The 26833-nt window shown below is 47.1% G+C and overlaps 1 protein-coding gene across 1 annotated transcript; it reads right to left on the bottom strand.

The window, feature by feature from the left end:
• Nucleotides 1–6189: 6189 nt before the first annotated feature.
• Nucleotides 6190–23706, bottom strand: LOC121865899. The gene is made up of 3 exons (XM_042365460.1): nucleotides 23429–23706; nucleotides 15784–16275; nucleotides 6190–6464 (listed from the first exon to the last, which is right to left on the bottom strand). The coding sequence occupies exons 1-3, from the start codon at nucleotides 23430–23432 to the stop codon at nucleotides 6190–6192; spliced, it is 771 nt and encodes a 256-aa protein (XP_042221394.1). The 5' UTR covers nucleotides 23433–23706.
• Nucleotides 23707–26833: the final 3127 nt, after the last annotated feature.

Here is a 26833-nt window from a genome sequence, read left to right as displayed (position 1 = left end):
ATGAGAGGAAGAGGAAGAGGCAGAAGAGGAGGAAGAGGAAGAGTAGTAAGAAGAGAAAGGAAGGAGGAAGAATAGGAGGGAGAGGAGGAGGAAGAGGAAGAGTAATAAGAAGAGAAGGGGAGGAGGAAGAATATGAGAGGATGAGGAGGAGGAGGAAGAAACGGAGGGGAAAGAAGAAGAGGAAGAGGTGAAGGAAGAGGAGGAGGAAAAAAGTGGAAAGAAGTAGAAGAAGAGGGGGAAAAGGAGGAGAAGAGAGGAGGCAAGTGACCCGTGGCCTCAACAACGGTAACCTCGCCCACTACACCTTCCCCAGTTCCCTCATGACCTCTGCCCCGTAAAAGGACACAACATTGAGAAAACTCTATAGAACAGCCTGGTGTAGGTGAACCATCCCTCCTGCTGGTGGTGATGACGGCAGATACACCACCCCCGCCCCCGCCCTCACACCACTACCAACGATCATGTAAGAGACATCACCAGAAGTAAAGACTAACGTAGGTAAGGTCGCCTCGTTGATCAGGGCGTCACAAACGTTTATTTCCAGGACAGTTAACATCTCTCTCTCTCTCTCTCTCTCTCTCTCTCTCTCTCTCTCTCTCTCTCTCTCTCTCTCAAGATTGAAGCCTACACCGTCTCCCAGCAACTTAACACATAATATTCCTTAAAAAGACTACTCCACCCCAACCATGAAGTCATTATTTCCTTCATTGTGACGTTAAGTAAGGCGATGTTGAGTAAGAATCAGCTTAAAGGTCAACGAGAAAGTTAACTTAAGGTGAGAGGGCAGACAGGTGGACATGAGCCAGGTAGGTTTTCCAGCCTTGACGACAGACCCGGTGTAGAGTAGAGAGTTACCTGGCTCTACCTGTCACCGAACACACACATCAGAGAGAGAGAGAGAGAGAGAGAGAGAGAGAGAGAGACAGAGACTAAAAGGACAATACGTATTGCTCTTGTGTCCGGCCATCACGTGAAAGATCAAGACAAAGTGAAGCAAAAACCCACATAAATTCATCCCGACTCAAGATCACAGAACACACACACAGTCAGTACTTCACCACAAAGGCTGCGATAGAGGGAAGGAGAGAGAGGGAGGGAGGGAGTAGGATTACAAGACCAGGTCGTCCACTGTCCGCCCGATCCTTGACCTAAAAGAGTGGAACTACTTCTCTCTCCATAAGCCATTACGTCCCAGAGAGGAGTGATCGCAGTTTTTCAGCATCGTAGGTAAAAAAGTAACGGGAGATGAAGTGGTCTGCTTCCTGGTGCTCGGGCGACATGTTTCCGTACCCCGGGGTGTGTGACCATTGACTTTGTTTGATTTTGCCGCTTACAGCTGCTACTTTATTGTGCACCCCACACTCATCCTGTGAACGGTAGCGCAAAAGGATTACAGAGTAGAGTTTACAACGGGTCATAATAATTAACTCCCGTGGTCAGGATATTATGGCACTGAATGTTACACAGTATTTCAATTACATTATTTGTTTAGTTCTATACATAAAGGGTAACTTATTCACAACTGCGTGAGTACAGGCGTGTGAGGCAGTATGTCTGGTCTCACACTTTATTATTCACATTTGCGTGAGAAGTATTGAAGCACATTGTGTAGTTGGTTCTATACATGAGAACTGCTATACTGTAGTTAATAAGTGCAAAAAAGTGGATACAATCTTAATATGTCGGCTATCTTGCCATTAGAGATGAAGTGTTGTGCCATTTCACACACAGTGCGCTTGGACCTGTGTGACCAGCCGTGTGTGTGTGTGTGTCCGAGGTGAACCAGTGATGGTGGTGGACGGGTAGGATGGCTCATACCCCCTCTCTTCCTCCACCACCACCACACCTTCTCCAACACTAATTCATCATCACCCTCGACGTCCTGACACATCACCATTACTCACACACCAACACCTTCACCACCACACACTCACCATATTTACTCTCAGGTGTGTTTCCTTGTGTAATCACTTGAGGTAAGTAGCACAGGTAAGCAATACTGGCTTATCTCGACCGACAAACACTACACAACAGTAAAGTTACGTCAGCATATTTACACTAACAACACCCCATTACTAAAGTGGTTTCCGGTCCCCTGCCTCTACACCTGGCCCACAACTCCCTACACCTCCACACCTGGCCCACGACCGCCTACCTCTACACCTGGCCTAAGACCCCCTGCCCACACACCTGGCCCCAACTCCCTACACCTCCACACCTGGCCCGACCGCCTACCTCTACACCTGGCCCAGACCCCTGCCTCTACACCTGGCCCACAACTCCCTACACCTCCACACCTGGCCCACGACCGCCTACCTCTACACCTGGCCTAAGACCCCCTGCCCACACACCTGGCCGTGGAGATATGTGCCATGTGTGGATGGGATACTAGCTCCTACATGATCTAATCCAATTTTCCTCTCTATCTATCTTAAAGGGAAGCTGGCTCTTACGGGTCACGTAGGGGGGAATCTCTCTCTCTCTCTCTCTCTCTCTCTCTCTCTCTCTCTCTCTCTCTCTCTCTCTCTCTCTCTCTCGACAGTATTGGGACACTCTACGAGTACACACAACACGCCCCCACCACACGTGCTATACATTATTCATCACCATTTCGAAGTTCCCTTGAAAGAGAATTGTTAAGTGCATAAACTAACGCCATAAACCTTGTGCAACAGACAGGCTGCTCAAGGCAGGTACACGACCAATGCTTCAGTAATACCATGGGGTCAGCTGTGTGCTTACCAAGCGGTGATGCAGAACTTTGCACAAAGAAAATCTGGCCATGACCTAACCCAAAAGAATTGAAGCAGGGGGAGGGGGAGTAGAAAGTTTTCACGGTACCTTTAATTTTGGAACTGAGGAAACAGATATTATTACAAAGTCATTTACAGCGGATGGAGAGAGAGAGAGAGAGAGAGAGAGAGAGAGAATCATGTTCGTTTCAAGTTGCGTTTGGTCAGCCCAACCGTCGCCTCTCGATTGGGTCAGGTTAGTTAGGTTTGGTTAGGTTAGCTTAGGCTATCATGGGTAAACAGGACAATATTCAGAGAGGAAGGGGAGAAGGGAGGGAAAGGAAAGGAGGGAGGAGAGAAGGAGGGTGTGAGGGAGGGAAGGGGGGAGGTGGAAGGGGCACATCTAACATACACACCAGCAGTACCATACTTCCCTTCCTCCCTCAGTCAACCTACATTACGCAAGGTTGTTTCTGTGACGGCAGCCCCCCCACCCCCACCTCCAATACTCAACCCCACCCCCACCTCAATGACCATTCAACCCCCCCACCCCACCTCAGTAGCCCTCAACCCCCCCACCCCACCTCAATGACCATTCAACCCCCACCCCCACCTCAATGACCATTTCAACCCCCCCACCCCCACCCTCCCAATGACATTTGGGCAATGACGTGGCGCTTTGTGGCAAGTTCGGAAAGTTTATCTATAACAATACCAGCACAGCAACAATACCAGCACAGCAACAATACCAGCACAGCAACAATACCAGCACAACAACAATACCAGCACAGCAGCAATACAGCACAGCAACAATACCAGCACAGCAACAATGCCAGCACAGCAACAATACCAGCGCAGCAACAATGCCAGCACAGCAACAATACCAGCACAGCAGCAATACAAGCACAGCAACAGAAAAATACCAGCACAGCAACAATACCAGCACAGCAACAATACCAGCACACCAACAATACCAGCACACCAACAATACCAGCACACCAACAATACCAGCACACCAACAATACCAGCACACCAACAATACCAGCACAACAACAATACCAGCACACCAACAATACCAGCACACCAACAATACCAGCACACCAACAATACCAGCACACCAACAATACCAGCACAGCAACAATACCAGCACAACAATTAGGTAACTAGCACAGGTGTAAATGTCAGTAGATGATTGAAATTACTTTGTGTGAGTTTCAAAGTTTTTTTTTTATTCACTTAAGAAAACATATAACGGAGTCGGACATTAAAAGTTGTCTCCATATTTACAGTGACACAGTGTTAATTTGTATGAGGAAAATATAGACCTTCTGTGTGTTTTAAAAGATGTTATTATTGTAAGTACTTTGTGATGTAGTTTTTTATTTAATTTTATGTAGTTTAGCTTTTATTAATATAATTTCCTTTACGCAATAGTCGTATTCATAGTTCACACTGTAAGTCAAACTCCGAGGAGGAAGCAACAGCAAAGGTCCCCCCTCCTCCCTACTGGAAATAAGTGCCTGGTGGCTTTGTTGGTTATCCTTGGTCGAATTGCCTTACTATTTAACCATTGTCTATGTACACTGTATACCTGTGTTGTGCAATATGCATGTTCAACTGTGTACCTACATTGTCTATATACATGTTGAATCAATTGGAGATATGTACGATGATTTGGTTGAATAAATCAGTGTGTGTGTGTGTGTGTGTGTGTGTGTCTACAAACATTACCTTCCCAGATGTCATCGTTTCTACCATCAATCGGGGTCACAAGGCGTCTATTACTATTTATATTCATCATCACAGAGAGAGACACTTTACTTGCATATTAACCATCAAACAAATAAGGTCACACGACTCAAGTACACAAGGTCGTGTGGTGTGAGTGGGTGCCAGGGGTGTTAACGAGAGGGCAGGGAGGTGGGCGAGCGAACGTGGGTCTATGGGGAGTATAGCTTCCTCCACCAATAGCACTGTAGGTGGGTAGTGTCAGGTCCTGTTGATGTTTCTAGTGTTGTTGTGACGAGCACCAGTGTGGGCAGAAGGTGGGCGAACGTTCGTCTAGCTAGCCTGACTTCCGGAAACCCCAGGCACTGCTGACAGGCGGAGGTGTCGCTATTTACATGGTACGGGACCAGGAGCTGCCAAGGTTACCTCCGTCAAGTGGACTAGACTGCTCCACCGACCTTAAAGACCACCTGAAGCATAGTCATGGTGGTGGTGCCGGGCACTGCAACACACACCATCTCACACACACACACACCATCTCACTCACACACACACACCATCTCACACACACACCATCTCACACACACACCATCTCACACACACACCATCACACACACACACTACTGATCGTACCAACATGGCCCTCGTTACGGCACGAGGAACAATTTATACAACTGTCAAATTAGAAGAAGTTTCACCAAATGAAGGGGAGGGGTCAGGTGTGACTGGCGGACCATCAGGTAAAGGTTAGATATTCATAGGACTAGGTTAGGCGAGCTAGGTTAGGGGAGCCTAGATTAGGGGAGCCTAGATTAGGTTACGTTCGGTGCATGTACCTGGTCCCTCCCCTTAACATAGTGACTTTTTTGGTGTAATTATTTTTCTAATTTCACAATTGCGCCAATTTTTCCTACACGCCCACCTCCTACACGCCCCTGAACTACGGTGTCGACCCCTTGAGTATACTGAATTAAGTCACCGTGGATAATCCCTTCCTCCTGTAAGTTCTCAACTTACAGGTGGTGATAGTGAAGGTGTAGGCGGTGATAGTGAAGGTGGAGGCGGTGATAGTGAAGGTGGAAGCGGTGATAGTGGAGGTGGAGGCGGTGAAGGTGAAGGCGGTGATAGTGAAGGTGAAGGAGGTGATAGTGGAGGTGGAGGCGGTGATAGTGAAGGTGAAGGCGGTGATAGTGAAGGTGGAGGCGGTGATAGTGAAGGTGAAGGCGGTGATAGTGGAGAGCACAGGTTCTTGTCAACCAAACACACAAGCACGTGACACCGGTCAGTTCCTCGCCCCAAGCTGTACCCGGTACCTCACCCCACCCTCACCACACTGTTATCATGTTCACTGTGTGTGTGTGTGTGTGTGTGTGTGTGTGTGTGTGTGTGTGTGTGTGTGTGCGTGCGTGCGTGCGTGCGTGCGGTGTGTGTGTGTGTTAGCCGAGCGTTTGTGTGCGCGCGCGTTTTGTGTACGTGTGTGTTTTGTGTGTGCGTTTTGTGTGTGTGTGTGTGTGTGTGTGTGTGTGCGTGTGTGCCGTCGAAGCTTCCCACGCTGGACCCAAGTGTCTGCATGGAAACGAGGTGTCAGATGTGAAGGGCCTTGGCCACCTGTGTGACGTGTACAGGCCAGGTTGTAGAGCATCGTGACAGAGCGGCGTCAAATAACCGGTTCTTTACTGTTGTTTTGTAATGACACGAAGCTTCTAGGAAAAGATATCACGTGTCCGTTTCATGTACTGGATGGTTTTACTGCGTGGAAGTCAATTACAATAGCTGGTGTTATTTCGTGGAAGTCAAATTCAAAAGCTGGTTTTACTGCGTGGAAGGCAAATGCAATAGTTGGTTTTAGTGCGTGGAAGTCAAATGCAATAGTTGGTTTTAGTGCGTGGAAGTCAAATGCAATAGTTGGTTTTATTTCGTGGAAGGCAAATGCAATAGTTGGTTTTAGTGCGTGGAAGTCAAATGCAATAGTTGGTTTTAGTGCGTGGAAGTCAAATACAATAGCTGGTTTTTAGTGCGTGGAAGTCAAATACAATAGTTGGTTTTAGTGCGTGGAAGTCAAATACAATAGTTAGTTTTATTAAGTATAACTTCAAGCGGCTGCCTTTATTACGTAAGCATCTAAACAACTTTCCTTAACAAGATTCACATTTCTTTTTACCCACAATTCATTACTTACGAGTAATAGTGTATTGAAAAAACCCTGAATATATTTTATTTCTGCCCCGCTCTACTCGACAACACCACAAACCAAGACTCCTCACCGAGCCCGTAGCTACATCATCGTTGGCAGCGTCAGCTAACCTCACCCCCTGGCAGGTGTTTCACAAGGCGGGCAGCTGGGGTCGTGCCAGATTGGACGTGGGATGCTTAACATAAGAACATAAGAAAATAAGGAGTCTGCAATAGGCCGGTTGGCCTGTGCATGGCAGCTCCTGTTGAGAGTTACTTCCACTCTCTATCATCCATGAATCTATCTAGCCTCCTTTTGAAACTTTCCAGAGTTCCCGCACTTACTACAAAGTTGCTAAGCTTGTTCCACTCGTCCACCACCCTGTTGCGGAACAGTTTAACATATCTTCCCTCCCTAAACCTAAACTTATCAACTTGAATCCCGTTGCTTAAAGTTATCCTGCTGGATATTATAAGAACTTTATCTATATCCCCTTTATTGATTCCTTTCACCCACTTAAATACTTCTATCATATCTCCCCGCACTCTTCGTCTTTCTAGGGAATGCAAGTTAAGTTTCTTTAGCCTATCCTGATGTGGAAGGTTTCAAATTCCCGGAATCATTTTTGTCATTCTTCGCTGCACCGACTCTAGTGAATTTATATCCATTCTATAATAGGGGCACCAGAACTGAACCGCATAATCGAGGTGTGGCCTGACTAGCGCAAGATATAGTTGCAATAAGACCTCTGCACTCTTGTTACTTACACTTCTAGATATAAAACCCAGTACTCTGTTTGCCTTATTTCGAACATTAACGCACTGTTTTCTAGGCCGTAGGTCCGGGCTTACAAGTACCCCTCGGTCTCTTTTACAAGTCGACTTCTCTAGGTTGATGTTGTTAAGGCTGTATACATTATAAGTATTTGTTCTTCCAATATTAAGTACGCTGCACTTGCTGGTGTTGAATTTCATTTGCCATTTTTCAGACCACCCCTGCAGTTTATTTAGATCCTCCTGTAATGCATTTGCATCCTGTCCTGAATTAATTAACGGGAGCGCCTTGATCCTGGGTAATTGTACAGTACTTCACACACACTTAACTCTTCATAACTCCTTGCTGGAGGTGTGAGAACGAGTTTAACTCCCTTTACTGGAGTTACGATGAAGATTCTGACCCCAAAAATGGTTGAAAATAATACACACTGAATCTAACGTATAGCAAGATAAGGTTTTTTACAGTTACTAGATATACGTTTCTTTGAGAATACAAATTCTAGGTCAGAATTATTCAAGGTCCCTACATTATATACCCCGCCCCCACCCGCTATCTGGTGACGTGAAAATGCACCTAAATGGTTCTCTTAATCGAGTAAAATGGCGTCGAAAATGCACTAAGACTACCGCCCACCGCCCAAAACACCCCTACATCACCCCCACCGACACTGAACACACACATATACACCCCTGTACTTTACTCCTACAGTACACCGTGTTATCTGTATCACAACGAGGCAGCCCGTGACCCGCCACAGCCCCTGGGGCTCACCGGCCGCACACCTCGCCCTTGACCAGCTAGAGAGGGCCTATAACAGAGGGCGAGGGGACGTAGCAAAAAGCCAGTCGTCTCTCTCTCTCTCTCTCTCTCTCAGGGTGGGGTCCAGTGACGGGATAAAGACACAAGTTATTGGTGACTGGTCAAATGGGCCCCGGTCTCAATAGGACCTAACCTCACGTCACCTAATCCAACTAAACCTAACCTAAGCGACTCTTGCCTAACCTTAATACCAACCCAAACAAATTGAACCATATTAACTTAAATTAACTCAAATTAACCTATGACAACCAAACCTTACCTAAGCTAACACTAATACAAACCATGGTTACGTTGGTGCCCTCTTAAGATGTAAAATTCTATCAACTTCCTTAGTTTTAATGTTAAGAATTAAGATAACATTATGTACAGCGGCCTGCACTTATACCTGGTACAGTGGCTGGTGCGTTTTGTGAGATGTGGCAGCTCTGTGGAATGTTTATCTAGCATCCTTAGTGTGGCTACTATTGCGAAATTCCTTAGGAGTCATTCTAGAGGTTTTAATACAATATAAACAAACACAGAGTTGCCACATCTCTCAAAACGCACTAGCTACTGTAGCAGGTATAAGTGCAGACGACTGTACATTATGATTTCTGGTAAACTATCAGAAACTTTGGAACGATTATTTTTTTAGGATACCGGAGGGTTCTTGTGTTGCTACCACTACTTATAATAATAAAACAAATAATAATGATATCAGGTAATAATAAAAAAATAATATTAATTTGATTACCATAATTAGTACCATATCATTATAACCCTACATTAAAAGGCAGCACACCACACATACACCAGGCGGCCGTCATCACCACCAGCCAGCCCAGGTGTGATAAAGGGGGCAGGTGAGGTAGCCAGGTAACAACACGCCCGCTCCGAATACTCAAGGCCAACAAGAATCTCGGGGAAAGTCCACGAGCTGGCCGGCCGCCCCTCACCTGTGGCGCTCTACCTGGCTGGTATAGTAGACTGAGACCATCACATTCAAAACCCACACTCCACTCCCAACCCCCCCCCTCCCCCTACACCCCCACCCCAGTAGCTCCCTTCGCTCCCTCCCCTAAAGAAGACTGAACCCCTTACGTAGGAAATAATGAAGTCATGTTTCATCCTATTTAAAGTATTGAAACTATATTCTAATTAAATAGTTTCAATCATCAGTGTCCTAGGAAACATACAGTGTACATAGCAGTATATTTCCTAGCACACCTGTATTACGCCATCACCTAGGGCGGCGGCGTGGGAGGTATGACATTTAAGAAAGACTGGTACGAGACCTTGACCTTTGACCTACACACCTGAGGACCAATGGGCATCTTCCTTGAGTGATAGCAAACCTAAATACCAAGTTTAGCCAAGATCCATCCAGGGTGACGCAAAGTATCAGAGGTTAATGAGAGCGTGACGTACGAACAGACAAGACAGGCGTAAGAACATAAGAATGGAGGAAACTGCAGCGGGCCATACTGGGCAGTCCCGTTTACACCCAACCCCTATTGCTCATATAAGCATCCAACCTATGTTTGAAGCTATCCAGCGTATTCGAGTTAATGATGATATTTGGTAACTTGTTCCACTCATCCACTACTCTATTTCCAAACCAATGTTTACCTATTTCACGCCTAAATCTAAATTTGTTAAATTTAAAACCATTGTTACGAGTTCGCTCCTGGTTGGATAGTTTGAGTACCTTTGTTATATCACGTTTGTTTAGCCCTGACTTCCACTTATACACCTCTATTATGTCGCCCCTCACTCTACGTCTCTCGAGGGAGTGTAAATTAAGATGCTTTAACCTGTCTCTATACCCAAGGTTCCTAATGCCCGGGATTAGTCTTGTCATTCTCCTCTGAATTCTTTCTAGGGATTCTATATCCATTCTGTAGTACGGTGACCAGAACTGAACTGCGTAATCCAAGTGAGGTCTCACAAGCGCAAGATACAGAGGAAAGGACAGGACAAACACACAGAGGGACAGACAGACACACAGATGAATGGACGGACAGACAGGAGCCTAGAAAATAATACTAATTATTTTTACCTTCAGTTTCCCCCTTTGTTATGTTCTTATTACCACCCCCCTCCCCCGTGGTCATGTGTCACCACCCTCCCACACCATCCCCTACCCTCTTCCACCATCTCCCCCACACACCCTCACTTCATATTGTACGCTTACTGTGATATACAAAAAAGTTTAATGGAAACACTGTCAATATTGTGTCATAGAGGCCTTGACAGTGCCATGCCATCATCGACTTGCCTGTTTCACCTGTGTTCACCTGTCATGGCTACCGTAATCTACCTGACCTATCTTGATAAGTTTACCTTTTAGTTTCTATCCCTCCCTAACCTCTACCGCCTCTACCTGTAAACCCTTATACAGTGCTCTACCTGTAAACCCCTATACTCTACCTGTAAACCCCTATACTCTACCTGTAAACCCCTATACTCTACCTGTAAACCCACCTCCCTAACCAACAGTCAACACCACCCAGTCTCACCAAACTATCATTACAACAACAAACTTGTATTGCTAAAGCACTCCTCTTGTCGCAGGCTGCAGCTGATCCCCCCACCCCGACCAACATGCGTGTGTGTGTCAACAGGTTCGTAATTAGTAAAGCATGAGGGAAGGTACGGGGAAAGGCGCGTCAACACAGATATAGGTTGGACTAACATAGGGGTGTCCTGATAATGAGGTTAATGGTGTTCTCTACGAAGACTGATAGTGGCTGCCCCGATTACCGTTATTGAACCGTGTGGGTGTGATAAGCTTGTACCGGAGCCGCCTGTGTTACGAGTAGCCGAGCAGAATGTCCCTCTTCCTCGACTTCCTCCTACATAAACAATAATGGTGTGTATGAACATTGTTCTTAAAAAAAATTCTTAAATAGACAGTGTTTGGTTTTAATTTATATGATAAAATACTGGCTATATGTGTCGCTTGGGAGAAGATGACAAGGGTAACTGTGAGTGATATGATATAAACAGTATACTACACCTGTAATGGGATTAAAGTTCTCTCCTTCTCCTTCTGGGGGTGAGGATTAAATGAGGCCAACGTGACGCACGAGAGGAGGGGAGGGGAGGGAGGAGAAGGAGTGGGGGGGGGGAGAAGGAGGGTGGGGAGGGAGAAGGGAGATGGGGAGGAGGGATGAGAAGGGAGATGGGGGGGAGGAGAAGGGAGATGGGCGGAGGGGAGGAGAAGGGAGATGGGGGAGGGGAGGAGAAGGGAGATGGGGAGGGGGGAGGAGAAGGGAGATGGGGAGGGAGGAAAAGGAGATGGGGGGGGAGAAGGGAGATGGGGGAGGGAGGAGAAGGGGAGAGGAGGGGAGGAGAAGGGAGATGGGGAGGAGGGAAGGTAGATGGGGAGGGGAGGAGAAGGGAGATGGGGAGGGGAGAAGGGAGAAGGGGAGGGGAGAGAAGGGATGGGGGAGGAGGAGAGGAGAAGGGGGAGGGAGAGGGGATGGGGGGAGGGGGAGGGGAGAAGGGAGATGGGGGAGGGGAGGAGGAGGAGATGGGGGAGGGGAGGAGAAGGGAGAGGGGAGGGGAGGAGAAGGGAGATGGGGGAGGGGAGGAGAAGGGAGATGGGGGAGGGGAGGAGAAGGAGATGGGGGGAGGAGGAGAAGGAGATGGAGGGGAGGAGAGGGAGATGGGGGAGAAGGAGATGGGGGGGGGAGTGAGAAGGGAGATGGGGAGGGGTGTAATATACAGTTGGGGGGGTGACGCAGGTCTTCCATAGGGTGATAGGGTAAGTGACATCAACAGTTGAGGTACGAGGCTGAGGTACCTCCCTTGGAACAGGCTAACGAGGTCACGATGGACACCCCTACGATGATGAGTTGATGAACAGCACCGTTGAGTCATGAGTGTACGGGAGGCCAACAGGGTGAGGGGGTAGAGGTAAGGTTGAGGCAGCAGCAGCAGGGGGGCAGAGGCGGCCTCAACGGTACTTCAAGGCTTACTAGTGCTGGACCACCACCGCCCCTCACGCACAGTCAACAGCTCCTCCCTCGCCACCAGGCCCGACCCCTTACTTGGTGCGTCTCGCTCACACACACACACGTCTGCCTTATGCCCACACTGACCCCTTCTACCCTCCATCACTGCCCTCCCTAACACCGTGGGAAACTTAAGTGACACTTCTACTCTCTACTACTAGCGGTGGAGGCCCCGTCTGACCTGTTCACTTAACCAGATTTTCTACACTTTCGCTGTTAATGTCTCACACGCTTCTCGACTTGGCTCTTTAGGGTCACACTCCCTCAACTCACCTCCTCACACCTGGAAACTTACACTGTGTTTCAGATTTGTGAACATATTCCCTACGTGAACCATTGTCTCTGAGGGGGGAGGGCGTCTTAGCTTCGTTTACACTCTACAACCACACCTGTCCCAAGGTCGACGCCACACACCTGTCAAGTGACATTTACCAGTGTGTGTGTGTGTGTGTGTGTGTGTGTGTGTGTGTGTGTGTGTGTGTGTGTGTGTGTGTGTGTGTGTGTGTGTGTGTGTGTGTGTGTGTGTGTGTGTGTGATCAAGAGCCGCTACTGGTCCCCAAGACAATATTTATTACCACCTGTTCGTCTGGTTCACCTCAAGTATTGTCGATTGTTCCGGTATCTCCCGCGGCGCCCAACACCGGTGCTTATTTTCCTGCTTCCTACAGGATGCTCGTGTCCAGGATACACCAACAAGCGTCCCTCACCGCCCCCAATACCTCCTGAAGACAGGTTGCCTCCAAGATACACACGAGCCGTACTCCACCTACCCGGAACACCTCACACAGACCACCGCAGTCACCACCACACTTACCACCCCAACTACCTAAATCCCTCACCACAACCACCACCACAACCACATTACCACAGTTACCACCACAACCTCACGCACCCAACATCTACCATCCCACCGCACCAATAACCCTCTCACTCTTATATCCACAGGTGTGTGTATGTGTGTGCTCAGTGCAGGTGTAACCTCTTCACAAGTGTTCATCAACAGGTGTACCCGATCGTCGGAAAGGTTACCTTCCTACCTATGACACGTGATCAGTTGGTCACTCGGAAAGCCAGGAGGCAGAACGAATTCGAGTTATTAGAGGGAGGAGGGGGGGGAGGGGTCACCAACAGGTAAAAACGTCAGGTAGAGAAATGTACCACAATTCTCCCTTCCCAAACTTAACTAGGAACGACTTGACTCCTGTGTTGCATCCGCTTATGGAAACCTGTCTAGGATCACGTGAAGATTAGACACCCCGGTTTATTTCACCTGATGATTAAAGTACCTGACCTTCAGCCCAATCAACACACAACTCGCGTGTCGTACATCCACGCACTCTACATCACCGTCACACAACGACAGTCACCCAACCATACATCTTATACAGGCGGCGTCAGATCTAATGAAGCTCCTCGACGTCACCATAGACAACAAACTAAATTGGAAACCACACGTCAGTGAAGTTGTCAAATCCTCCAGTTTCCGTCTCCACCTCCTCCGCTGACTCAAGTCCCTCGGAGTTCCTGCGCCCGAGCTCCTCAGTGTTTACACAACATTCATACTTCCCAAGCTCACCTATGCCTCCCCCACCTGGTCTTCCTCCCTAAATGCCACACAACGTAAACACCTAGACAAAGTGCAAAAAGAGGGCATGCAAGATTATTCTCTCCCTTCCTACTCCACATATCAAGAAGCGCTCACCACACTGACCCTTTCGACTCTCACTGACCATCACCACGGCCTCATCTGCAAATTTGGTAAGAAGCTTCTACACCATCCCCGACACCGGCCCCTACTACCACCTGAGATCCCCTGTCCGAGAATTGCTGTTCGACACCACAACCGCATCCAGCCCATACGTGCACGAACTGATCGCTATAAGAACAGCCCAGTCCCAACCATTGTAAAAATTATCAATAACATGTAATAAACCAGTGTATTCACTCCCAGTAAACACTGCTCCCTACGCTGTCACTATGTTGAAATGAATCAGGCTTTGAGCTGATCCCCATCTAAGTTGCAATATAGTCTTATTTAGCCATATATGTCACTTGTATTATTTTAAATTCGTAACCCATTCCCCAACATAATCAGTATATTTCACCTTCTGGCTGCCAAGCCTTCAATAAACCGTTAATTATTATTATATATTATTATTATTACACGCACGACCATACACGCAACACAACAAACATCATCAGGGAATTTAAGGAACTTCGCCAAAATGAAACGTCAACATTATATACCACAAACTCAATAAGCTTCCAATATACAACTTTAGTTCTTCCCGAGACAAACTATAAGTAACACACCGCTGAGTTAACAACTGTACTGTAAACCTAAGGGAAAGAGGTGGCTGAGGTAGAGAAACAGTGGACAGGTAGACAGACAAACACTTAATGGACAGGTAGAGACAAACACTTAGTGGACAGGTAGAGAGACAAACACTTAATGGACAGGTAGACAGACAAACACTTAATGGACAGGTAGACAGACAAGGACACACACAGTCACAGGTAAACTAACAAACGGTCTTAGTAAACATACAAAATATTCGACTAATTACTGATGGTTTTCACAACGGCTCAAAGTGAAGGTCCTCCCAGTAGTGTCTCGCCCGGGTAGTGTTGTCGCGGTGAGTGTAGAGCCGTACCTAGTGGACGGGGGCCCCTACGATAACATACTGTAATATACTGTAAATATATTAAATCCCACGATGGTCTAAACTGGACCTCATTATAAACAGTTAGCTTCCTGGTGGACTGTAATGGATTATGATCATGTCAACATAATTACAGATGCCGTTAGCTTGGTCGCCGCGATACAATCATTATAACGTGTAATTGTATTGTTTAATCATCACCTGCCGGCGTGTCTTGGCCCGGGTGTATCAGGTGTACAGAGCCATCTGTTACCTGTGACGCACACCCAATTAAAGGTTAATTGTTAAATGATGGTGGATTACCCAGGTGAGAGGGAGGAAGTGAGGACTTGGTAAGACTCCAGGTATACAGTACTTCAAGAGAGTTGTGTGTTATCTCCCAAGTAAAGGACTTTCACATTGATAACCAGGTGTTGGCTGTGTGTCTACCTGCCTCATTACCATCATCTTGATTAGGTGGTAATGTGTCACCAGGTTCACCGACTCCTTAACTCATTGGTGTCACCAGGTCGCCAACAAAATAATTATGGCGAGGAAAGTTCTACTGTAATCTTGAGAGCTCAGTTAATACTCCCATCACCTCCACTGTGGCTGTTGAAGAGAGGAAGAGCGGGTGTCTGTGTGGGTGGATGAGTGGGTGGGTGGGGGGTCAAATGCCAAACAGGTTGATCTCTGAGGACTAGGCACGACCTTGTGGGTCAAGTACAACATACCTGGTCTTACGAGTACTACTGTACCAGATACAAGGTCAAGAGTGGAGGGAGTTTTAGGGCACACAACACCTACCTCGTCTCCAACCTATTGTGTACAATGATTAAGTTGGCTTATGAACGTTAGAAGGCGGCACACGCACACACACACACACACACACACACACACAAATTATCAGTTACTGTACCTGGATGATGACTTTCGGGATATCCTGACGGAGGCGCGGGGGATGTGGCAGGCGGCGAGGGACGGGCAGAACCTGAAGGGCACATGGGGGCCTTCCAGGGCCTCCCTGACACTGAAGGGTTCCCACGCCCATGAGTCGTCTCCTTCACGTCCACAAGAGTTCAGAGTCTCGCGAAAGTCCCGAGCTCGCAAAAACTCTGAGGGCCTCAAGGCGACGGAGGACTTGGCCCTCCGGGGAGGGTCATGGGAGCGGGCAGACGACCTCCCCGTCCTGACGAAGTAATTAGAAGATTCGTCCTGGTAGCTCCTACGGCGGGGTGATACATGACCTTCGTAGTGGGAGGCGTTACGGGAGGGCCTAAAGTAATCCTGCAGGGGCTCCCTGGGGTGCAGGTCCAGGTGGGACGCCCCTCGCTCATAAGCCACCACAGGCGTCATGCTCCACCCTCCTCTACACTTGCTCCCTCCCTCCAACTCTAATATACTATCTAAAGAGAGAGAAATATCTTTACATCGATCTAGTTTCATTTTCCACACAACTTGTTTCACTTTCTATTACGATTTAAACTGTCTTTATGACTGGCCAGCCAGCGCCCAGGGTGTCGGGCGGCCGTGTTAGGTACCGGGTGTAACGTGACGCGGCCACACACACCAGCAACACTGCACGCTTATCTCACGCCCATTGTCATCACCCTGACCAAATACCACAGCTATTTTCTCTCCATTATCACATTTTATCAAATCTTATCATATCTGTCCCTCACCCCCTCCTCCCCCCATCATTCCCTTTACACTATCGTCTCCTCTGCTTCCCTACACTCCCAGGTGCCTCTACAACATCACCCTCGGCTCACACCTCCTCCTAGCCTCCCAGACACTCCAGCTCCTCGTCCGTCTCTCACTAATACTCTCCTCCCTTGATCATCTCACCCACACATCTCAATAGTCATGACAGTCGCACGTCAATATTCCAGTCTCGTGTCTCAGCAAAAAGAGAGAAAATAACTGTCATGGAATGTCAGTGCAATTTCGTTAGACATTTTTGTCGCAATTGCAGCCTAATGCAGCCCTGTGAGATACATGCTTACATCTGTAATCTGGAGGAAAATACAGGTGTGAGACTGGGAGCCCGTGGCCTGCTGGCTGTTTCCTCGGTGGCAAGGTCCCTGGTGAGTTGTGTGGCGGCAAACAGCAGGAGGAGCAGCAGGTGGGTAAGGAGGAGGAGGAGGGAGCGAGGGCTGAGACACATCAGGACGAAGCCATCATCACCACCATCATATCTGAGAGGCCTTCTTCTTCTCCTCCTGCTGCACCAACGGGACCAGACACCAGGTGGATCGGCGCCTCCCTGTGTGTGGGGGGGGCGCAATTTCACTGACACAACAGGGCGCCATTCAGTGACGCCAGATAACACAGTCTTTTATGGCAGTCGATGACGCCGTACCAACTATTGTTAACACACGAAGGTCTCAAGAAACACAACAATTCTACCTCTTCAATACACGCTGTGTATCTGTGGCACCCTCTGCTATACCGCCTCTTACCATACACAATCCCAACCTTTAATACACACAATAAACTTGTTGACTCCGTGTGCTATAATCGCCTCCGTGCTGCCACACAACTCCTAACCTTAATGACAGCGTGTACCTCCAACATACACCAGCTACTGTTAACATGAGCTATAAAGGACCTCCTTAGTACCTACAATAAAGGCTACCTGGTGTCTATGTTTTATCATACACAGACTGAGGCACCAAATTCAAGTTTACGAATAAATTTCCCGTAATTGATTTTTTCCGAATAAATATTTTTAATCTCACTTAATAACCCCAGACAGCTGACATATCTACAACAACAACAACAGCATTATGCAGGAGCTCATGCAACAGAACACATTATCCCGACTCTTTATTATTAACGTCTACATCATGTTATTACAAGTAAGTTTGTAAAAATAAACAAAAACAAATTTTACCTCTAAAAAAATCAATTAATATTCCTTGACTCCATTAATTACACGATTTATTAAACTTTGTGAAAATATACAACAATTTTAACCCCATAAACAGCTACAGACCCCTTGTTTATTATAGTATATTATTTATAGGTTGTACAAGTGTAGAACAAAGTCACCCCAAATTACTTGATCTTTTCTGACACCATTAATTATAACGTCACTTGAATTACATGAAGTTTGTGATCACCACCACCACCACCACCATCACCACCATCATCATCACATTAAACACAAAGTTACAATAATTCAGTAACAACATTTATTATTAAGCAACACGCGTCAAAAAAAGGTAAATGAGACGTCGGTGTTTATAATTTTCTGTTCGAGATAATTATGAAGCGGTGTTGACTCCTATACTAATGTGGTTCTGTTATATATACCAACATACCTCGGTTATAAATGATATATCCACCATATATATACAGGTTTTATATACAATAGATCTACTTGTCACGCCTCGAAATGACATATATTTTTCCGAACCGTCTCGAGGTTGTGATATAAACGATCTCGACTCAATATGAACACCGGACTGAAGCTATCATCGTTGACTGAATCATTTTAATAATATGTTTGAACCACCCGAGTCTGTCTAGTGGTGAAAAAAAAAACAAAAAAAACACAGACAATACAAACAAAGACGAACAAAAGAATAACACAAAAAAACACGGAAATTATTTCTTTTGTTACCAAATTTATTCTCAGAGAAAAATACAATAATCCCTACAGCAATTCCAAGCGTCTCGGGGATATGTGGCCTCATTAATTTCAAGGCCCAACTCATAATAGTGTGTGTGTGTGTGTGTGTGTGCGTGTGTGTGTGTGTGTGTGTGTGCGTGTGTGTGACTCAGCCCAGCCCTGACGGTAAATACAAGTCTTGTTTATAAGGCCAACAACATGTGTCAACTAGGACCGTTCATCGCCCCTGCAACACCTCCCCCACCACCATAACACCCACACTACACCAACACCTGCTCCCCCCACCCCCCACACACCCACACCTGTCGTCTGGATCACACACACCTGGCTCCATCACAACACATCTTACGACATCAACCCCTCCACTTCCCTAGGCCTTTATCCCTCCTCCTCCCCTGTCCTCGTTCCCCTCTCCTTTCCCTCACCCACATCTCTTCCCACTCTCCTCCCACCACACCATCCTCCCCTCTCCCATCACCGTCAGGCTTATAGGAATCACTATCTGAGTATGGAAATTCGGATTCACTTAAACCCAAGGCAACATGGAAGAAATCACATGACATATAGTCGTTCTCTCCCCAGAAGTGATGGATCAGCTCTCTTAAGATCTGGTTAGATTCTGGCTGCGCCTCTTGCCACTTCCCCCCACCCGCCGCCTCCTTACCCACGCCCCCCACCACCAAGCCTCTTACCACGCCCCCCAACCCCGCCTCCCGCCCCCCCCCCTGCCGCCTCTTACCCGCCCCCCCACCACCACCACGCCCCCCCCCACCAGCACGCCTCTTACCCGCCCCCCCACCACCACGCCTCTTACCGCCCTCCCCACCGCCCCCCCACCACCACCACGCCTCTTACCGCCCCCCTCATTGCTGTAACCGTCACCACCTGTCCATAGTATTAAACAATGTTCAAATAATAAAAGACAATACCAAATCAGAGAGAGGGCCAGAGGAATTAGGGTGGTCCACAGAGATTGAGTAGAGGAAGGTAAACCATACAGCAAATGACTTACCGAGGACACTGGATAGTTACAGTGTGTGTGTGTGTGTGTGTGCGTGTGTGTGTGTGTGTGTGTGTGTGTGTGCGTGTGTGTGTGTGTTGCATAGAAGGTGAAGGATGGGGATACAAGTCCTGGGGAAACAAGGTCAGGTGACCAGGTGCTAGGTACAGGTAGTGGTGGTGGGCGGGAGACTGGTAGTACCCCTTCCCCGCCCACCACCCCAGGCCACCCATAGTAACCCACTACCACCATAACAACCCACCGCCACCACCTATCACCCCCACAACAACACCAAACACGCCCCCACCACACAAGGCATGAGTCAGACACTGGCCTTCCCACGGCACTCCCACACCAGGATACAAATAGTCAATATATATGACTAAATATATACATTAATCAGTAAATAAAACAGTAAGTATATATAAAAAAAATATAATTAACAGGTGAAGTGAGTAAGTCGGTGTACGGTAATGCACACACCCACACACACAGCCCCCACCACACCCACACAGCCCCCACCACACCCACACACACATCCCCCACCACACACCCACAGCCCCCCACCCCATCACCACCACACACATGTCCCCCACACCCACACACACAGCCCCCACCACACCCACACAGCCCCCACCACACCCACAGCCCCCAGCCACAACAAACCTATTTAGCTTGTGTGGTAAACCATAGGGAGGGAGGGAGGGAAGGAGGGAACGAAAGGAGGGGTGAGGAAGGGGAGAGAGGGAAGGAGGAAGTACCTGGTCCTTAGTAGTAATCACTCTACTTCCTCCCTCCTCCTACCTTCCCTCCCTGCAGGCTAAGCGAACGAATGCCCGCCAGGCCCGGCACCGGAAAGTCGCACTGCTTATTATGGTTGACTTTTGTGTTCATTCATTTCGTGGTATTTTGCTTTCTGTTAATGTTTGTCTGTTGGATCAAGGTAGTGTTGTTGTTCATACTTAAAGGGAGTTAGTGCTAAGTTATTTATTATTATTATTATTATTATTATTATTATTATTAGTAGTAGTAGTAGTAGTAGTAGTAGTAGTATATATTAATAACGATTAATGTTATATATTATTTAATGTATACAAAGAGTCATAGATAACACAAATAGTCAATACTGATAAAATAAAGGCTTAAATACCCTTCCTTATCAGCCATGATGTCAGGTTATATCAGCTGACAGGCCCGTGGCTCTCACTTAACCTACTTGTTTATAATGTTTCTTTAGTTGTGTGTTTACTGTATAACTACTGTGTTCATGATGGATATATTATTAACGTATTGTCTCTCTCTCTCTCTCTCTCTCTCTCTCTCTCTCTCTCTCTCTCTTCTCTCTCTCTCTCTCTCGGATTGGAAAAGAACTGGGGTGAGGTTGAGTGAGGGAGGAAAAGAATGTCAGGGAATCAGGTACAGTCCAGTTAACCTGAGAGTAGAGTCAGGGGAAGGAGGGGGAGGGAGGAGAGGAACCAGGTGAGCGAGCAGTGGATTGGCTGCCCCCAGGGGGTAGCTGGTCCTCCAGGCTGCCTACCTACCCTACCCACGACAGTACCAACCCCCCTCCTACCAACCATCCCTACCATAATTACGATCCTGCTTGCCCCCCCACCCTCAATAACACCATGTAAAAAGAGCCGGGGATCAGGTCCAACAACACCCCCCTCCCCTCAATTCAGTCACTGGTCACACAAAACTCGATTCCATTTCTCCCCATTAACTAAACTCTACCATTTACCTCAGCCCTCTATGTTCTTGTGTTCAATAGAGCTTAAGTTCGTCTGTGCCACATCATCCAGGGCCGCAGTAGTTTATATGGTCTGTTTTTATAAGGATTTCGCCAAAGAGTCAAGGTCAGTTCAGCCTTTCTACCTGTTATTTGTTTGCGGTCTTCTATTCACGTACACACAAGGAGGAATTATTCACGTACACACAGGGAGGACTTATTCACGTACATAAAGGGAGGATTTATTCACGTACACACAGGGAGGAGTTATTCATGTACACATGGAATCCTTTGTCCACTTACACACAAGAAGTCCTTATTTACGTCCATTCACGTACACACAGGGAGTTCTAACCCAAGTACATACAAGAACTCACTCGTACAGCTTTCTTAACTCGACACACACACACACAAACACACACAGTGGCAAAGTCCTACACTAAATAAGGACAAGGAATCCCATTGTCTGTTCTAGCCCCACGTACAGGCAACGCGTCATTCACCACGTACACGATATGCTTTCTTTCCCACGTACACGATATGCTTACTTTCCCACGTACACGATATGCTTACTTTCTCGCGTACAGGCAATACTTTCTTCCCCATACACACACATGTCCAAAGTTGGTCACTGGTCTACACACACATGTCCAAAGTTGGTCACTGGTCTACACACACATGTCCAAAGTTGGTCACTGGTCTACACACACATGTCCAAAGTTGGTCACTGGTCTACACACACATGTCCAAAGTTGGTCACTGGTCTACACACACATGTCCAAAGTTGGTCACTGGTCTACACACACATGTCCAAAGTTGGTCACTGGTCTACACACACATGTCCAAAGTTGGTCACTGGTCTACACACACATGTCCAAAGTTGGTCACTGGTCTACACCCCATGTCTCCAAAAGTTGGTCACTGGTGCCACACACACACATGTCAAGTTGGTCACTGGTCTCACACACACATGTCCAAAGTTGGTCACTTTGAATCACCACTGCATGTCCAAGTTGGTCACTGGTCTACACACATATCCAAGTTGGTCCACTGGTCTACACACATGTGGTTAGTGCTGTCTCACACACACACATGTCCAAAGTTGGTCACTGGTCTACACACACATGTCCAAAGTTGGTCACTGGTCTACACACACATGTCCAAAGTTGGTCACTGGTCTACACACACATGTCCAAAGTTGGTCACTGGTCTACACACACATGTCCAAAGTTGGTCACTGGTCTACACACGTCCACCAGGAGGTAAAAGCAAGTGGTCGTGACGGTAGCAGCTCAACAAGGTTTAATGTCAACAGGACCAACCCTCTTTTTTCTAAGGGTGGTGGTGGGGGTCGCCACTCCCTCCCAATACACCTTACGTGGCGAATGTTGAACACACCACACCACACCACACCTCACCACACCACACCACACCACCACACCACACCCACCTCACCACACCACCACACCACACCTCCCACCACCACACACCTCACCAAACCACACCACACCTCACCCACACACACCTCCACCACACCACACCTCACCACACCACCACACCACACCTGTACAAAGTAACAGAATGTGTGTGCAAATATATATATATATATATATATATATATATATATATATATATATATATATATATATATATATATATATATATATGTTTCAATAAAATGTAAATACATGTGCAGTTATGTCATAAATTTCAAAAACACAATGTGCACATACATACATCCACACACATGTATTATACATACATACTGTACATACATACATACATACATACATACATACATACATACTGCACATACACAGGTGTAGACAACGGATGTCAGACAACAGGTGTTGGCACTGCCAGTGGCGGAGGGAAAGGGGGAGACAGGTACAGGAGATGGGAACACACACACACACACACACACACACACACACACACACACACACACACACGGGGAGGGTAGGTGTTAGGTGGCACTCCATGACACACGTGGCACCTAAACACTCGGGTAACAACACAGGCAGTAGTAACAAGCGTGAGACCTAATGTGGCACCGCTTCCCAACTCTTCTTCACTCTGTTTCTCGTGTTTACATCTGGTGTAAACATCCTTATCACGAGACATATTTATATCTGGCATAAAACACGACACAAGAACCATATCAGAACACACTAGTAGAGCCTTAACACATACTCATAGCTCATATCTGCAACTGCAAGGTTACATTTTCAATTTGCACGAACACAGAGACGATCAGATCACTTCACTGAACACCACGATAATTCTCTCACTAAGTTTGGTAAACACTGACAAATCCAAATTCTTGAAGTAATCCAAGGTGACCGGGGGTATCCGAACACGGGTCGGTCCACACTCTGAGTGTTGGGGACGGCTGTGTCGGCCAGGTGTGGACACAACGACGCAAGGCAGGTGTGGCGCGCACTGACCAGGTGACGCGACCTTCCTCTACGGTGGCAAGCGCCAGAATGAGCCCCGTCGCCAGGCCGGACCCTCACCAGGCCACCACCACCACCCTACTCATAACACCCCCCCTTCCCTCACCTCCCTGCACTGTCACCATATAAACAGCAAAAATTATTATATCATTACTGCTTCACTGGCGTTTTTATGCACACACACACACACACACACACACTTAGTTCTCACACGTCACTTAGAGATTTAGAAACTCAGATTTAAATTATTCGAGCCTCACTTGTACGTCCAAGTCACGTATTGTGTGTGTGTGTGTGTGTGTGTGTGTGGTGGCTGAGTAGAAATAATAAGAATAATGATAATAATAATAATAATAATAATAAAAATAATAATAATAATAATAATAATAATAATAATAATAATAATAATAATAATTTACTATTATGCCGGTGACATAATGATACTATTAATTATGATGACAATCAGAAGAAGGAGGTGAGGAAACACCCTCAACTCTACCTGGCCACCTACCAGCCACCACCACGAGTGAGAGAAGCAGGTGTCAACAATTAGTGCACACCACACCACACAGGTCACCTGGAGGCCCTCAGTCTTACCTCCAGGCGCCCTCAACAGCTGGTGAGAGATGAGGGTTGGTGGTGTCATGAAGTTTTCTTGTGGGTGAAGTAAATAATCTTTCCTGTACGCGAAACAGAGACTTTATTGGCATCTGACTTTTAAACAGACCAATAACTTTCTACGGTACCTAACGAGCACGGATGGAAGGGCCATGGGGGCATGTAAACAATAAAAAGGGGACCATGGGGCATGTAAACAATAACAAACAAAACCTGGCACGTCACAACAACAATAACAACACCTAACCCATGATCACCAGCCATCAACCACCTTCACTCATTACCCCTACAGGCAGGTAAGCAAGCAACCAAACAGGCACGGAACCAGGAGGCGCTTTCACAACCACTCACCCCCGTTCAGATAGATCAGGTGAAGTAAAGGAAGAAAGTAATCAAGTGTTCCTCTCTCTCTCTCTCTCTCTCTCTCTCTCTCTCTCTCTCTCGTACAGAAACGTGCTCTTGTGTAGTGTGGTGAGCAGGTGGACGTGTGTTTGGTGGACTTCTTAATGTGGAACGAGTTTTCTATGTACTTAAACTTCTTTTCTCTCTCTCTCTCTCTCTCTCTCTCTCTCTCTCTCTCTCTCTCTCTCTCTCTGGTATATCATGACCCATTATCACCCAATATATTTTCAGTGTGAGATAAAACAGTTAAGTGTAAAGTGTTATATTGAGGCTCCATAATTACTTGCAATCGAATAAAAGTGTGAGCAGTAACGTGATCCAAGACGTCTCCTAACACACACACACACACACACACACACACACACACACACACACACACACACACACACACACACACACACACACACACACACACACACACACACACACACACACACACCTCGACTCTCCACCTAAAAATAACACGAATAAGTCAAATCAAATGTACTCAAGAGACCGTCATTGTACTCAAACATTTTACAGAGTACAAAATTACATAAAATAAACCAATCCAAGTTTTTTTTTTTATTTGAAGAAGATTTTTGTTTCAAGTTCCTTTATCATACCCGAGCCTGACACAACATCGTGGTCTGACACCGTGTATAGACGACACCCCTCATCAGTCTGACACCTAGCCTTGACACCTTCTGACATCATCTATCAGCACCACAATTATACACCTTCCGGCACATCGTCTCACCTATAATCACCTGACGCAAAGATCAACAAAGGTTAGCCAATCAGAGAACTGAAAACGATCTTACCTTAATAATAATAATAATAATAATATATAATAATAATATCATCAGTAGATACAACCGGCATTGTATTGATTGATTGTAGTAATAACATCCTAGTGATAACACACACACACACACACACACACACACACACACACACACACACACACACACACACACACACACACACACACACACACACACACACACACACACACACACACTCTTGACGGCTCATCTCTTATTTTGGTGGCAAAAAAAAAAATAAATAAAAATCAACAGCTCCGTTACCTGGTGCATCTCCTCCTTCCCCTCACCCACCACCCTCCCTCCCTTCCTCACCCCCCCACCTCCCTCCCCCCCCCACCCGGACGTCCACTTTCTGGACGTGACCAGGAAGTAGTGCAACAGAGGCGCCGTGATCATGTCTGGTGATGTTTAATGATGTTTGGTGATGCTTGATGGTGTGTGGTGATGGTGTCTGGTGATGTTTGATGGTGTGGTGGTGAAAAGGTGGTGCTTGATGATGTCTGGTGATGGTGGTGACGTTTGGTGATGCCTGGTGACCTTTAAACTTCTCTGGTAACGCTGAACACACACACACACACACACACACACACACACACACACACACACACACACACACACACACGACTCAGATTTGCTTGGTTTCCCATTGTGCACTGGCACCTAATTAATTGCCTGTGAGACTAATTATCCTGATATTATGTGCCACCTGTCTCATAACAGGCCCAGCCTTTCCGCCCCCCCTTCCATAACACCCCCACCATCTTGGCCGGCAGCTGTATGCTAACAAACACCTTGTTTTTTAACTCCTTGGGTCAGGAGATATGGTGATTGTCATGTAACCTCAAGGGAATATCTCCAGGTTTTCTCGGTAAAAAACCACACACAAAAACACCAGGGGTCGTGATCACCAAGGGGTTGTGTTGCACCAAAGGGTCGTGATCACACCAGGGGTCGTGTTCACCAGGGGTTGTGATCACCAGGGGTCATCAGTCACACCAGGGTCGTGATCACAGGGGTCGTGATGCACAGGGGTGTGATCACGCAAGGGGTCGTGATCACACCAGGGGTCGTGATCACGCAAGGGTCGTGATCACGCAGGGGAATCGTGATCACCCCAGGGTCGTGATCACACCAAGGGTCGTAGTCACACCAAAGGGGTCGAGGTCGTGATCATGCCAGGGGTCGTGTTCACATAAATGGGTCGTGATCACGCAAAGGGTCGTGATCACGCAAAGAAAATCGTGATGATCACACCAAGGGGTCGTGATCACGCCAAGGGGTCGTGATCACACCAAGGGTCGTGATCACACCAA

The sequence above is a fragment of the Homarus americanus genome, unplaced genomic scaffold (assembly GCF_018991925.1).
Source record: "Homarus americanus isolate GMGI-L3 unplaced genomic scaffold, GMGI_Hamer_2.0 scaffold50745, whole genome shotgun sequence".
In the NCBI taxonomy this organism is placed as follows: Eukaryota; Metazoa; Arthropoda; class Malacostraca; order Decapoda; family Nephropidae; genus Homarus; species Homarus americanus.
This window is presented reverse-complemented; position numbering and strand designations above follow the sequence as displayed.